The following is a 13,501-nucleotide window of genomic DNA, read 5'->3' as shown; positions in this document are numbered from 1 at the left end:
GAGTCAACGATGCGTCTCGATCAATGGGCAAATCGGGATCGCTGTCGATCGATTGATTCCGTAACAACGCGAGAGATTATTATTTAACTGTGTTTAATGTCACGCTGCACCGCAAACAGCGGTAACTTAAACTCTGCCATTTAATTCTTTCTTATAACGCATTCTGACAAACAAAATCGGTTAAAAATTAAGCTTCATGTGGTTACGTGAATTTTATTGGGCAAATTGCAATCGAATCAGATCGACGATCTGACATGAGAGTTTAAATTACAAAATTTTATCAACGGTAAAGGATTAAAAAAACTGGAACATAGTTATGTGTATGACGTAAATAATTTTTAACTATCAAAAAGTATTCATCTAATTGCGTAATTTTAGTAATTCTACTTCTGGTGGAAGATTAAATAAATCAGATGATAAATAACGTGAGTCAGCTTTGCAATCTTATTGAATAGAATTGTGAGCTCATTTTGCATAAATAAGAGATTAAGAGATCATCAAAATTTTGCTGAAAGAATTAGGGCAAGTTAGTTTGCCATAACCAGTCCTGAAAATTGAGTTTAATTCACGATACGAGTTGTTCCGATTGATTCTTTTTCTATCGAGTACCACAGATGCAGCCTCCGATCGATTTCTTCGTCCTGTGAAACACACGGATATTTACTCTACACGACGGCTTTAACGAAAGATAAACTTTCGCGCGCTCCGGCGGGGAGTTTTCGTGGAATCGAAGAAATTGCATTTCATCGTAGCAAGATGTCCCAGAGGTGAATCAGAAATTGCTCGATCGGTGTTTGCCCTCCTTTTCCGGCGGGCGTCCGCACATTTTGCAGACGGACGACGCCTCGGTCCTCTCCACGCGCGGCTCAATTAACTCTCCCGGCAAATTGTCTGAAATTGAATTTTCGTTTCATCACGTTGGCGCGTGATTCGCCAGCTGCAATCGTTAAGTTTACCTGCGAAAGTGCTCTCAATTTATATTTCGTGATGAAAGTTCGTACTTTTAAACGTACGATCTGAATATTACCGGTCTATATATCCGCTTGTAGAAATCCGTCGTCGATAATTAATTTTTTTTTGTCGAAAGTATGTACAAGATTGGTTTTGTGTTTCACGGAATTCTGAAAAAAATATACCATGTTGTTTCGGTCTCTCCCCCATTAATTGTGCTTTCGTTGTTATTACATATATTTTGGTTAAATCACATTTATTTCGGAAGAGTGTACTGTTACAAGCAAATTAAAACAGTTTATACACGTAAGTATGTCTAATTAGAGCTAAGTTTCGCATGAAAAACGTAACGTATGTTATATGAAAATTTTTAAGTATTATTGTACTAAATGCAGATTATTCTAAAAGAAGTTTTTTACAATGAGGCCTACAATTCGCAATATACTACAAAAGATGCAAAGAAAATACATCGTTACCATCAAAATGCATCTATACATGAAGACTTAGTGCATATTGAAATACATATAAAAGCACAATACAAATTGAAATGTTACGATTCTTATTTAGAAAACCTGTTGAGAAAAATCTAACTAACGAATGGACGGAGCTCGATGAGAGGCGCGCGCCTATATAAAATTATGCGTGCGGCGTAAGAGAGTACATATAATAAATAGATCATGAAAAATTATTATACGGTCAATCGGCTCGTTGCTTCGAGGCGGTACGAATCGATGGGCAGCGTCGTACCTGTAATAGCAGCCTGGTACTAATAATAAGTCGGAGACGAAAATGTGCCTTCGAACGGCGCGCTGTCGTGGGTCAAGGCGGAATTGAGGTGATAATAAGTTTGCGGTAGAGCAATGTATCGCGTATTCACCGGGTTATTGTAGGTGTTCGGAAATTGCACCATTCGCGATACATACGGCGCGGTTTGCACGTCCGTTATCGGCGTCGGGTTACTTTGTGCATCGCTATATCTGTAAATCGCGTAGTTGTAGTTGGGATCGATCGGATACGAGACGACGATCGGTTCGTACGTATTGGGCACTTCTGGCGGAATATCATAGATGAACGGATATTCAGGGTAACTTGGAGAGTTGCAAGGAATCGCAGTTCTGTAATCGCTGTCAGGATTCGATGCGCCGATCAGGTGGTTGGTTTTCAATCGCTCCTTGAGCTTACTACGCGACCTCTGCAAACAGAAAGAGAAAGAGAGGAAACATCTTAATCGTTGTTTACTAGAATATCCAGAAGTATTACGTGTAGTGTATCTTGTACGTCACACGAGTTATTTGCTTCTGAGAGCATCTTCAAAGTATCCTCGATTGGAAGCAAGAAAATGTATCGACAATTTGACGATAAAGTGTTAGACTTATTTTTATACTGTGGTTTTTTAAACGTAAGAAAACAGATTATTTTTATTCTGACTAAAAATATGATATACCGTATCAATATAATATTATATTTTTATGATTTCTAAAATTATGATTTTATACACTGAGAGGAAAATCCAGTTATTTTCGGGGACAACAATATCCTTTTTCCATTTTAACCACAAAAATGGTCAAGAAAACTATCTTTTTCGTAAATGTTACTATAGTGTCAGTGATAATAACCTTACATGCATGTTGCTACTACTATTTTTGTGGTTAAAATAAAAAAAAAATTTGCTGTCTCCAAAAATAATTATATTTTTCTCTCAGTGTATATGTTATATAGTAAATAAGATATTTGCATACAGATATTATCGCAAAAGCTGCCTTTAGTTATAACGATTAATTGAAAATGAAAAAGTAGTAGAATTTAACGAATGCTATCTATGTGCACGAAGTAAAACTTATATCGGCATTATAGAGACTCACCAGCGAAGGTTTCTTAGTCGTTGCTTGATGCGCATTCTGCTGATATCGTGGTTCAAATTTCCATGACGCAGGACCCGGCCTGGGATCGGGAAAGTTACGCATATACGGCGTATGGTAGAGACCCGTCAAGCTCCACGTATCATATCCCATCGGTATATAAATTTCTGATGACGTGATGGGCCATTCGAGTTCCTTTCCGTGCATCGGGTCATAGTAAGGAGAAGCGCCGATCATTGCCGATTCCTCATCCGATGTTTTGTTCGACGACGAAGTCGGTGTTGGAATCGAGGGTTGTTTCGTATCTGTGAGAGGCGTTTGATTCTGCTGTTGATCTTTGTTGTCTTCTTGACCCCGTCCCGTTTCCTGAGAAGTCCCCGATATCGCCTTCTCCATCGGATTGATTATAATCGTCGTGGCAAGATTCGCTGTAGATTTGTCGCCCGGATATTTCAACATGTTCCCGGCGGAATTTGCTTGAGGACTTCTCGTTACCGGATTCGAGTCGGCGTTGAGATGCCGAGAGCCGCGATACATATTTTCCGGAAAGAGGCCGAATAACAATGGTCCTTTGGTAGTGCGATCGTCCTTGCTCTGACGTTTCTCCGCCGAATGATTATCTGCGATGAAGTAATTTTCTTGATTACACGCAAATTAACACTCCATCAACTTGCGTTCGTATCTCATCGAATCTCGTAATGAGACAGTTGAAATCACTCGACACTTGAAAGCAAGCGACGTGTTAGGGTACTTTGCGGAAATACCCGACAGTTTGTCATTCTTCAGAGACACTTACCATCAGTACTGATAGGCTGGTTCTTCTGAAGATGTGAGTCGATAGCCGTAAGATATTTCGCGGTCATTAGGGACGGCTTCGTGGCCACACCATCGTCATGTTTAACGATCGTTGATTTGCCGACTTTCTCCACTGTGGCATCGTGTACCAGGGATCTTCTAAATCGGTGGTGTCCTATCTAAGGGAATGTTGTACTTAAAACATAACCTAAGTGGAAAGTCGCGTAAAATTGGCGCAACACGAATCGCGTTAACGTCAAAATATCAAACAAAATATATATAATTTTAAAGGTTCGGGAAAAACAGCTTCTTTTCAATATTTTCCGTGAAAGAATTCAAAAAAATTCGTGGAAAAAGTTGGTTTTTTAATATAAAAATATATATTATCTTAACAAATTATTAATTTTAGCTTTTTTCGCAATATTGCAGTTAACATCGTTTCTCCTTTTCATATACCGAATGATTTGGCAAATGAAAAATATCTACATGAATAAGTAGATAAATATTCACCATGGGCTGCGGGTAGCCGACGAATATCGAGGGCCGGATATATTTTCTGCCTCCTATTTTCGTGAAATGCAAACGATGCGGTAATACGGGGTAGTTGCGACGATATACGGGATGACCCACGAAATGTGGCTGATCGTAGTCGTAGTACCTCCAATAAGGGTAAATTATTTGAATTCCCTTTAAATGTTGCATTGATTGCTGGTCCGCTGGTTGTTTTGTATAGTATCGTTCAGTCGGGAGCAACGGCTGGTGTTGTGAAACAGCAGGCTGATATGGCGGATTGTGTCGATTATTATCATAATGGTAACCAGGCTGGACGAGAACGTCGGCGAGTACGACACTCACTGACGAAATTGTCGCTGCTAGAAGCTGAAATGATTAAGCAAACTCTATGCAAATTATTCTCGAATGGATGTGCTCGATAATGGAAACGCAATCCTAAAATTACTCGCGCATATTCCGATATTGTTGCTTACGGATCTGTGGATTCATTACAGACAACCATTGAAATATATAAAAAATAATATAGAATAAGAATAATATCAGAATCGTACGATTTTATTTTACGCGTTAATTAATTTGCAGACAGACTTTCTATAAATGCTAATTTAACAGGCAGTTTAATTTGAATCATTTAGAAAGGAGAAGGGTCAATAAGGCCCCTTCCCGGCTTCCATTCAAACAGTTTTTTTGTATTGTATGATAATTAGGAGTGTCAAAAATAATTAGATTATTAGATGAAAAAAAACTTGATCTATAAAGCCATAATTAATGATTAGTTCACTTATTAGTCATGAAAAGGGCTTAGATATCATAGGCATATCTAGACTATTAATTATGGCTTTATGGATTAAGTTTTATCTCATGATTATTTTTGACATTCCTAGTCATCATACAATACAAAAAAAATGTTTAATGGAAATCGGGAGGGGGCATAAAAACGGCCTTCTCTTTTCTGAACCTCCTCCTTTCTGAATATTGAATTTATTCACAATAATATAAGAAAAAGAGATTCATTAGAAATATATATATTATATAAAACTACACACTTACTATTCTTCGATACGCGAACATCGCGATTTCTTGGTGCTCTTACTACGGTTTGATCGAGACTGACACAAGTCGTTCGTTGCGAAGCGGCAAATTAACTTGTCAAAATCGCTGACGTTACGAGTTTCGTGTGCTTCGCGATTCGACTAGCTGGCACAATGTGGCTATTGCGGAACCGTTCGTAGCGAAAATCCAATTGTCATCAAATGTTTCTTCAACGGATACAGAGTTACAGCCATTCAAGGTTTCCGGCAGCGTATTGTCGACTTGGACTGTTGTTTTGTCCGTCGATCGAAAATACAACTCGCGTATTCGGTTTCGCTTGATTATTTTTTTACCGCCAATGCGATTACGTTGTAATATCGTAATTATGTAATGTTAACGTTGTGATATCGTCAAGGTTTTATTAACGGAGAAACATCGGTAAATGTTTCATCTGCCGGTCAGTTGGCGAATGAAGCGTAAAGATTGTCGCGTTTCTATTCGACGATTCGCGAGGGACACTTTTATTTGTAGAGAAAAATTCGCACGATTGTAAAACCCAGTAACGATATGCACGCTTGGAATGCACGAAAATGCATTTCCTCATGAAGAGCCCGTTGCGTTTCGGGGCCAGTGCACCCGCAGACGTGCACTGATTAACGCGTAAGTAGGTAGTTACATGCCGACGTAGACTTCCTCCACTCGCGAACTATTCTCCGAATATAAATATCGTTTCCGCGTTGTTTATATTTAGTAAAGATTGGTAAAGGATTTATAAAATAGATTGAAAACAACGGGCGAGACAACTGGGTAAAAACTTATAGACATTTCACGATAATCAGTTGTTACAAATATGAATACCTGTTGAACATTTTTTCGTATGCTACTGAATCAGAAGAATAATGACAGTAATAATAATAATTTATGCACATAATATGCACAACAAAATGTCGCAATTTAAAGGGTACTACTTTTCTATGTATTTAGAGACGGATTATAATAATCTAATTATTTCCCAAACTACTGTACTAGCTGTTCGCATAATCTGTAATGCATTACATCGAATAATTATAATACTTGCACTAATGTATTCCTATGATCTATTTGGGCGGATGTTGTTTCAGCTGGTACGCATTGCTGTTGTTAACTATGTTATCGTTACATGTATTACATTAATCAAGTAATGTCTGCAAAGTTCTCGTAGTTTATACTCGCGCCGTAACTTCTCTGTGCTTTACCTGCCCTCCCCGCCGGGCCCCTCGGGTAATAACTTGATCGACTGATGAGCGGAATTTCGTAGATATAGTATCTCGTAAATCGCAAACCCTTGCGATCCAGACAGGAGAATGACAGGAGTCGTAATTCGCCAATTTGTTCTGTGGTTCGCACAGGTTGCGTATTCGGTACGTGATGCCGGCGGCGCATCTGACGCTGCGCGAGGAGGACGTGGTACGACTGACCCTGGAGTTCCTTCACAGCCGTGATCTCCACATCTCGCAGCTTTCGCTGGAGCGCGAGACCGGAGTGATAAACGGTCAGTACAGCGACGACGTGCTCTTCCTGCGTCAGTTGATCCTCGACGGACAATGGGACGACGTGTTGGAGTTCATCCAGCCCCTGGAGGCGCTCCCGGACTTCGACATGAGGAAGTTCACGTACTCAATTTTGCGGCACAAGTATGTCGAGCTGCTGTGCATCAAGTCCGAAGCGAATATTATCGCTGCTAGCACGAACAACAGCGTGGACAACGCCGTGGAGGAGGTCGTCAAGGTGTTGAGCGACCTTGAGAAGGTCGCTCCCTCCAAGGAGGAATACAGCAGTCTATGCCTATTACTCACCCTGCCGCGACTGACGGATCACCTGCAGTACAAGGACTGGAACCCGAGCAACGCCAGGGTGCAATGCTTCCGAGAAGTACATCCCTTGGTGGAGAAATTCCTACCGGGTGACAGGAAGGGCATTGACCCCACGCATCCGATCACCTCGGCGAAGAACGATCGGCTCATTCAACTCATCATCAAAGGCATTTTGTACGAGTCCTGCGTTAATTACTGCCAAGCGAAAGCTACCGGGTCGAAAGAGAGCGAACAGGTAATTTTATCGTTTGTGTCCTTTATTTTTTATCATTTTTATCGTGATCAATTTTTCAGACATTTCACAAGATTGCACTTTTTTCCTTACACATATTTAGTTATATAATATAATATAATAATATAAATACAAACAACACAATTTATCGAATTATATAATGTACTATATGTATATAATAATATTAATATTTATAATATATCAATATTATTAATATATTATTTATTAATGACATCCGGTGACATTCATCTTGCTTGGTGTTGCAGGTAGAGATGAGTTTTTCGAGGTTACTGGACGGATCCGTGGGTTTCAGCGATTCCGACTTGAGTTTGCTCTCGTGGCTTCAAAGCATACCCCCCGAGACGTTCGCAGTGCCGTTCGCGCAACGAACCCTGAACGTCGACGTGGAACGCCTCGAGAGGCCCTCCCTGGAGACCTCGTGGACGGAGCACATGCTGATAACTCCGATCAAGCCGAAAACTTTTCCGCACAGCGCCATGCCGTTCACCAGGCCGAGATCGGCCGCGGACATGATGTCCCGCAGTTTAGTGCCAGCTTTAGAGGCTGGCCTCGGACCGAGGAGTCCTGGACCTAAAAACACCACCATACCATCTGCGGCGCTGATGGCGCTCTCCACCGGCGATATAAACCCCATGTCCAGGTCGTCCTTCGCCAGCTTCCACTTGACTGGCTTTAAGAATAACAAACTGATGAATACCAGCGTCGACAGGCTCTTCGAAAATGAGGGTGATGTCTTCCTTAGTTCGAATTATGCCGAGTTCCAACAGCTACCCTCGATACAAGAGACCGCGACGAATGCTCAACCTAAGGTCCCGCCGAGAACGAGAGGGCACTCCAAGAGCCCCGAAGGTGAGTTTTTAAACTACGTTATGTCGTGTGATTTAAAGATTTCTAAATCTTTCAAACCATTGTATGTGATATACCGAAGGGAGAAAAGGAATGTTATAAAAATTTCACGAGTATGAAAGAAATTAGAGATTTTTTGTCCTGTGCTATTTTGATTATACAATATATATTTAGTGATACGGTCTATGCAATCACAAAGTTTTAATTTTAATTTGTTTGAATTAATTCTTTCTTTAATTTCATTAATGTCACGTCGATGAGAATTATTTTGCTAATTTTTCTTTCAAAATTTAATGCTTTAAGTGTCTCCAAATTATTTCAAGACGCGCAATTTTCGTAATAGGTGTTGACATAGACCCTTCAGCGACATCCACGCCAGAACGTAGAGTGGCTGGGAGAGAGTCGCCGGCGCCCTCGACCGCTAGAAGTTCGAGAAGAGACTCTTTGGCGGAAAAGCCCACGGGAGTCGCGGCCAAAATTACAGAACCGACTGCGATTCCAGTTAGAGCGGCTGCGCCCGGAGACCACCTCGAACAAAGTTACAATGGTGGTCTGTTTAAGGAATACCAGAAGCAGAAACAGAGGTTGCAAGAGACTATTCAGCAGAAGGAAAGGGAGAGGGACGAATTAGTCAGACAACTAGCGGCACCGTTACCCGTGCAAGTAGCCGATAATAGACTGCAGGGAGAAGGGTGAGTGATCATTCGTATAATTTTTAATTTGATATTTCTTACTATTAAACTGATAAAAAAATTGCTACAGTTGCAACACGAAAAAATAAAATACGGTACAAATAGTATGAATACTATTTTTTAATTAATTTTTTATTCGGAAAATAGTTGTAGAAAAAAAAATCACAACATTTTATATTGGCAACACCTTATAATTTGTTTAATTTTATATCTTGATTTACCAACTACTAAGGCAATCAATATATTTTTAAATAGTAAGATATTAAAAAAATATGCAGCGTATTTGAAGAATTGTGGAGTGTATTCGAAATAGTATGTTCCCGCGAAAAATTATCACAATGCAAATTGCATTAAAGTACAGTTCGCATAATTTACACCTTGCCACAGACAATCAGCGTTGTCTGTTTCGATGAAATAACTCTGCCGCACCGAATGCACTCAATCAAAGAGGTGCAGCCCGTTGCATTCTCCAACAGATGGCGATAGCGGAATGCCTTTGTCGAGTTTATTATGGTAAAACGTGTGCCGAGAATAGTAGCTTAGAACAACAAGGTGGCGCCGATCGAAATAGCGGTACTCTCCGGCGAGAATCGACGGAAAAGAAAACTTGATTATTTTTCTCGTCTGACATTGACCTTCGACATTCTTCCTTGAACGGGAAAATCATTTCAGTTTTGCGAATTTCTTGTGGTTCGTAAGTGCTTGTAAATTTTTCAAACGTATCAAATAAATTGTTACAAAACGTTTCAGAGTTTATTAAATGTTATTGTTAATTCCAAAGAAATTCTAAAAAAATTCTGAAAAATATTTTTTTACTTACAAATGTCAACACTAATTTTTCAAGCAGAAAAATTTTTTTTGAGTATAAAGGATTTTTTGTAACAGTTTGCAATTTAGTACATTTTGCAATTTTTACAAAGAATTAGTGTGATTAAAAATTTAAGACTTACTTTGTTTTAACTTAAGACTTTAAATAAACATATAAATTCGTTTTTTATGCTGATATATAACGCGCAAGAAACGATTGTTGTATACGTTTATTGATTATCTGTGTTGTTTCGTAATTAGGATAACCTTCGAGAGAGCGAGCGAACGTTAATTCGCTGAATGATCGACGTCACAATCGAAACTGGAAATCGATCACGGTTCATTGGCATCGAATACTGATATTGTACTGGAACCGGATACCGGACGTACAGTCAGATTTAGTATGTACAGTCGCGACAAAATCGTGGCCACACGGTTCCGTCGTTGGTCTCGTCGCATTCCATGATTCACGCGCATAACTTCGCCATACATATTTATGGTCACATTGTTTCAATCACGCGCGTGACTATATTTCGCAAAATACTGTGAATGCGCATATTTCGCATGTTATTCTCCGACTGAATATACGCACAAACCATATTTACGCGAAATAGAAATTTCAATTTCTGATAAATGTCACGTTTTAAACAACGCAAAGTTACGATATGTGGTGACAAATTTCACAAATAATATGTAATGATATGGAATGGTATACGATATATAATGATATACGAATTTGAAATAGAAAATAGTCGTGTAATTAGATTAATTATTTATTTGTATTATTTGTATTATATCACATGATTACACTGTTTTTATCACAATGCTATTATGATTTCTATTTGAAATTAAAAAAATACGAATAGCAAAATTATACTATCAATTGCTACGTTAATGTTCCTATCTTTATTTATAGTACATTAGCATATTACGGAATATATTTCCTGAGTAATAACGATTTCAGTGTATCTAGTTAAATAATGGTTTTACTGATAACAATGTACGTTTTCATGAACGTACTAACGAGACTGGTCAGCAGTTACGTCGACGCTTTCGAGGAATGAGTCGAGAAATTAACTCGGTCCAAAGGAGCTTCGAGTGTCTGGCAGTTCGTTAGTGGCGAAATATGGCGTATTTAGACGGCGAGTCGTGCTTTTCGTGGCCGATGAGATAGAGACCAAACGAGAACCCTTGATCCTTCGTCGAGTTCAACAAACGTAGTTATTCTTGATGATTTGCTAGATTTAATGGGGATGCCAGTTCCTCTATATATATGCACGCCCGATCAAAGTTTTTAAACATTTAAAATTATTATACCAATCAGCACGCGTTATTGTTTATTATTAAATTTGTTTAAATAAATTTCGAAAATCCGTTTATTTATCCGAGAAAATAAAAAAATACATAAAATGTAGAGAAACTTAAAGATATAAATTAAAAAAAAACAGCTTTCGGTAAATAAAATTTCAAAAATATAAATACTTGTGTGTGTGTTCGTGAGTATAGCTGTGAAATCAAAATTCGCAAATGTTGGAATGAAAATACAAATACAATTTCCCCGATAAATATTTTTTTATGTATCAAAATTTTTACATATTAAAAAATATGCAATATCAATAAAAAATATGTACAAAAACATTATATACAAAATTAATTATTTATCATTCAGATAGTATGTAATAATAATCGGTTATGTATGCGGGATATTAAAATATTTTGTTTTCATTAATATGACTGCATTTGCGACCAAGCGTTACCACTTTTACTGTCGATTGTTCACGAATATGTAACGTCCAAATTCCATAATGATCAAGAGAGGAGTCCGCCGCCGCCACGGCCTTGACTCGACCGAACGGACAACGTGTTGATACCAAAGATGGAACTTCAGATTCTCTTGACATCGGGGACTCGGCGCTGTTCGTTCGTAGTAATGCAGCCACCTACTTGTTCATATACGGCGAGATGCAGCGCGTAATTAGAACACGCGAACGATCGTCATTGGTAACAAACGAAGCTTTGTTGAAACACCGTCGGGGAATACGAAGTAATCGCGAAATGACCTCTCTCTCTCTCTCTCTCCTCCTCGAATTAAATTGCTTCGTTAATATTAAACGCTCCACACGTGCGGTAAAAATACGAGTAAGATAAGCGCGTGAAGTAATTGCACTCCATATCGGGTTTAGTTATTATGCAAATGTCCGGGAGTGGTTAAGAAAAATCAGTTAAGTGAATGCATAATTGCACCCTGATAACAATCACGCATCCGCGGGATAGAATGTATTCAAGACAATTATAAGTAAGATTGAGTGGCGTAACTGAAATGTATGATTGACAGGAAACTCGGAATAAACAGCACAACGTGACGCCCTCCCGACCCGACGCAATGAGAGGCGGATAGCTATTATAAGATCACAGAAAAATGCGCTCATTCGCTAGTCTTCGCGAGATTGTTGAGATAATAGCGATTTCACGGCTCGAAATTCACCACGCTGACGTACAAAAGGGTCTCTATTATCTTCTCGGTCGGGAAGGTGCTCGATTCTCTTCGAGGGAGCGCATTCGCTGATCTCTCATTTTTTTCTCGGTGCAGGTGCACGGATAATAATGCGTCGCTAATATATCCGCGCTAATGGCGCAATCGCGTCATTAATACAAATTCCGTATCCGTGTACGCGCGCGCCGCAGCTGCGCTCCGAAACGGAGTCGCTCGTGAAAGTTTCGCCGATCGCGGCGAATACGGGGAGGACCGTGAAGCAAAGCGAAGAGGAAAGGCGCGTGAACGTTGCGGTGGAATTATTTAATACATCAACGCCGTGTGTCAGGTGTTTGTAATAATTATCGGCAGCGGCGATGTTAGGTTTGATACACGGGGCGCGATTTAAGAAAGCAGAACGGAGAATTCCCTTGCCGCGCCGGCAAGTCGGTTGAACGCCGATTGGAAAACCCATAGAAATTCGTTGTCGGAGGTTGTAAGGCAGAAAGTGTGGCGATACGTGCAAGCTGTTGTGAAATTGAGTATAACCTCGCGCGTATTTCTCGTGTATCATTCCGACCGCGCGAAATAACTGCGCCTCGCAGCTTCTGTCTCTCGACGCGGAACATCTGCCAGATGTTTCTCCTGCGATTCCCCCGAAAGCGATCTCATCGCGCGCTCCGTGCTCCTTCGCGCACGAAAGTTGTTTAATTCGGCTGCGGTATCTCGGTATGCCGAAAATATCAATGCCGTGGTTGATCTCTGTTACGTCCGAACGCAATTCTCTTCATTGGAATATTATCGCACATTATTGCTTTCACGGAAAAAAGGAATTCGTTGTCGATGTAACAATACAACTGAGATTCAGTTACCAGACCTAGTTTTTCCCTGTGGCAGCTAAAAATTAGGTACAGAGAGGAAAAAAGTTAGCTAATTTAACTAAATTTCAGCTGTATTATATGGACAGTTAATTTTTATCTGCGGGAGCTAATTTTTAGCTATGGCAGCTAATTCTTCTTTTCCACTTATTAGTCATTTAATCAAGATCCGTGTTACAACGGCTGATCGCTTTTCTTCATGCATCCTGTATTCACACATTTTATGTAAAAATTTTCAGTCACATAAGAGATCTATGAGGGCCAACGCGGAATGATCGTTGCGAGAATAATTATTCAATTATTACCTCATCAAGAAAATAAATTTTTTAAATATTTATTTAAGATAACAAATAAAAATGGTTCTAACTGTTGAAGGTAACAATTGAATAATTGTGCTCGCAAAACGATTGTCCTTTGCGTTGGCTTTTATAAATGTGTTAACACTTTCTCTCGGGATTGTAAATTTAGAAACTTCAGAATCATCATTGAGCAAAAATATTCTGACGCATTTTCGCGACCCACATGCCATTCAAGTGCACAGATTGGTCG

The 13,501-nt window shown here is 39.5% G+C and overlaps 2 protein-coding genes across 2 annotated transcripts in view; one reads left to right on the top strand and one right to left on the bottom strand.

Moving 5' to 3' along the window:
* Positions 1-13,501, top strand: part of LOC106745464 (WD repeat-containing protein 47) — an 87,382-nt gene that overhangs the window by 17,351 nt on the left and 56,530 nt on the right. Inside the window, exons 2-4 of the mRNA XM_014621082.1 lie at positions 6,539-7,238; positions 7,502-8,105; positions 8,446-8,794. Coding sequence (XP_014476568.1) covers positions 6,558-7,238; positions 7,502-8,105; positions 8,446-8,794 — 1,634 coding nt within the window. The 5' untranslated portion in view covers positions 6,539-6,557. The remainder of the gene's footprint in view (positions 1-6,538; positions 7,239-7,501; positions 8,106-8,445; positions 8,795-13,501) is intronic.
* LOC106745446 lies at positions 1,718-5,189 on the bottom strand. The gene is made up of 5 exons (XM_014621052.1): positions 5,169-5,189; positions 4,116-4,484; positions 3,607-3,784; positions 2,814-3,430; positions 1,718-2,143 (listed from the first exon to the last, which is right to left on the bottom strand). Exons 1-5 carry the CDS (start codon positions 5,187-5,189, stop codon positions 1,718-1,720), a joined length of 1,611 nt encoding a protein of 536 aa, XP_014476538.1.

This window comes from Dinoponera quadriceps, unplaced genomic scaffold (genome assembly GCF_001313825.1).
Source record: "Dinoponera quadriceps isolate SergipeBrazil2010 unplaced genomic scaffold, ASM131382v1 scaffold1280, whole genome shotgun sequence".
NCBI classification, from domain to species: Eukaryota; Metazoa; Arthropoda; class Insecta; order Hymenoptera; family Formicidae; genus Dinoponera; species Dinoponera quadriceps.
This window is presented reverse-complemented; position numbering and strand designations above follow the sequence as displayed.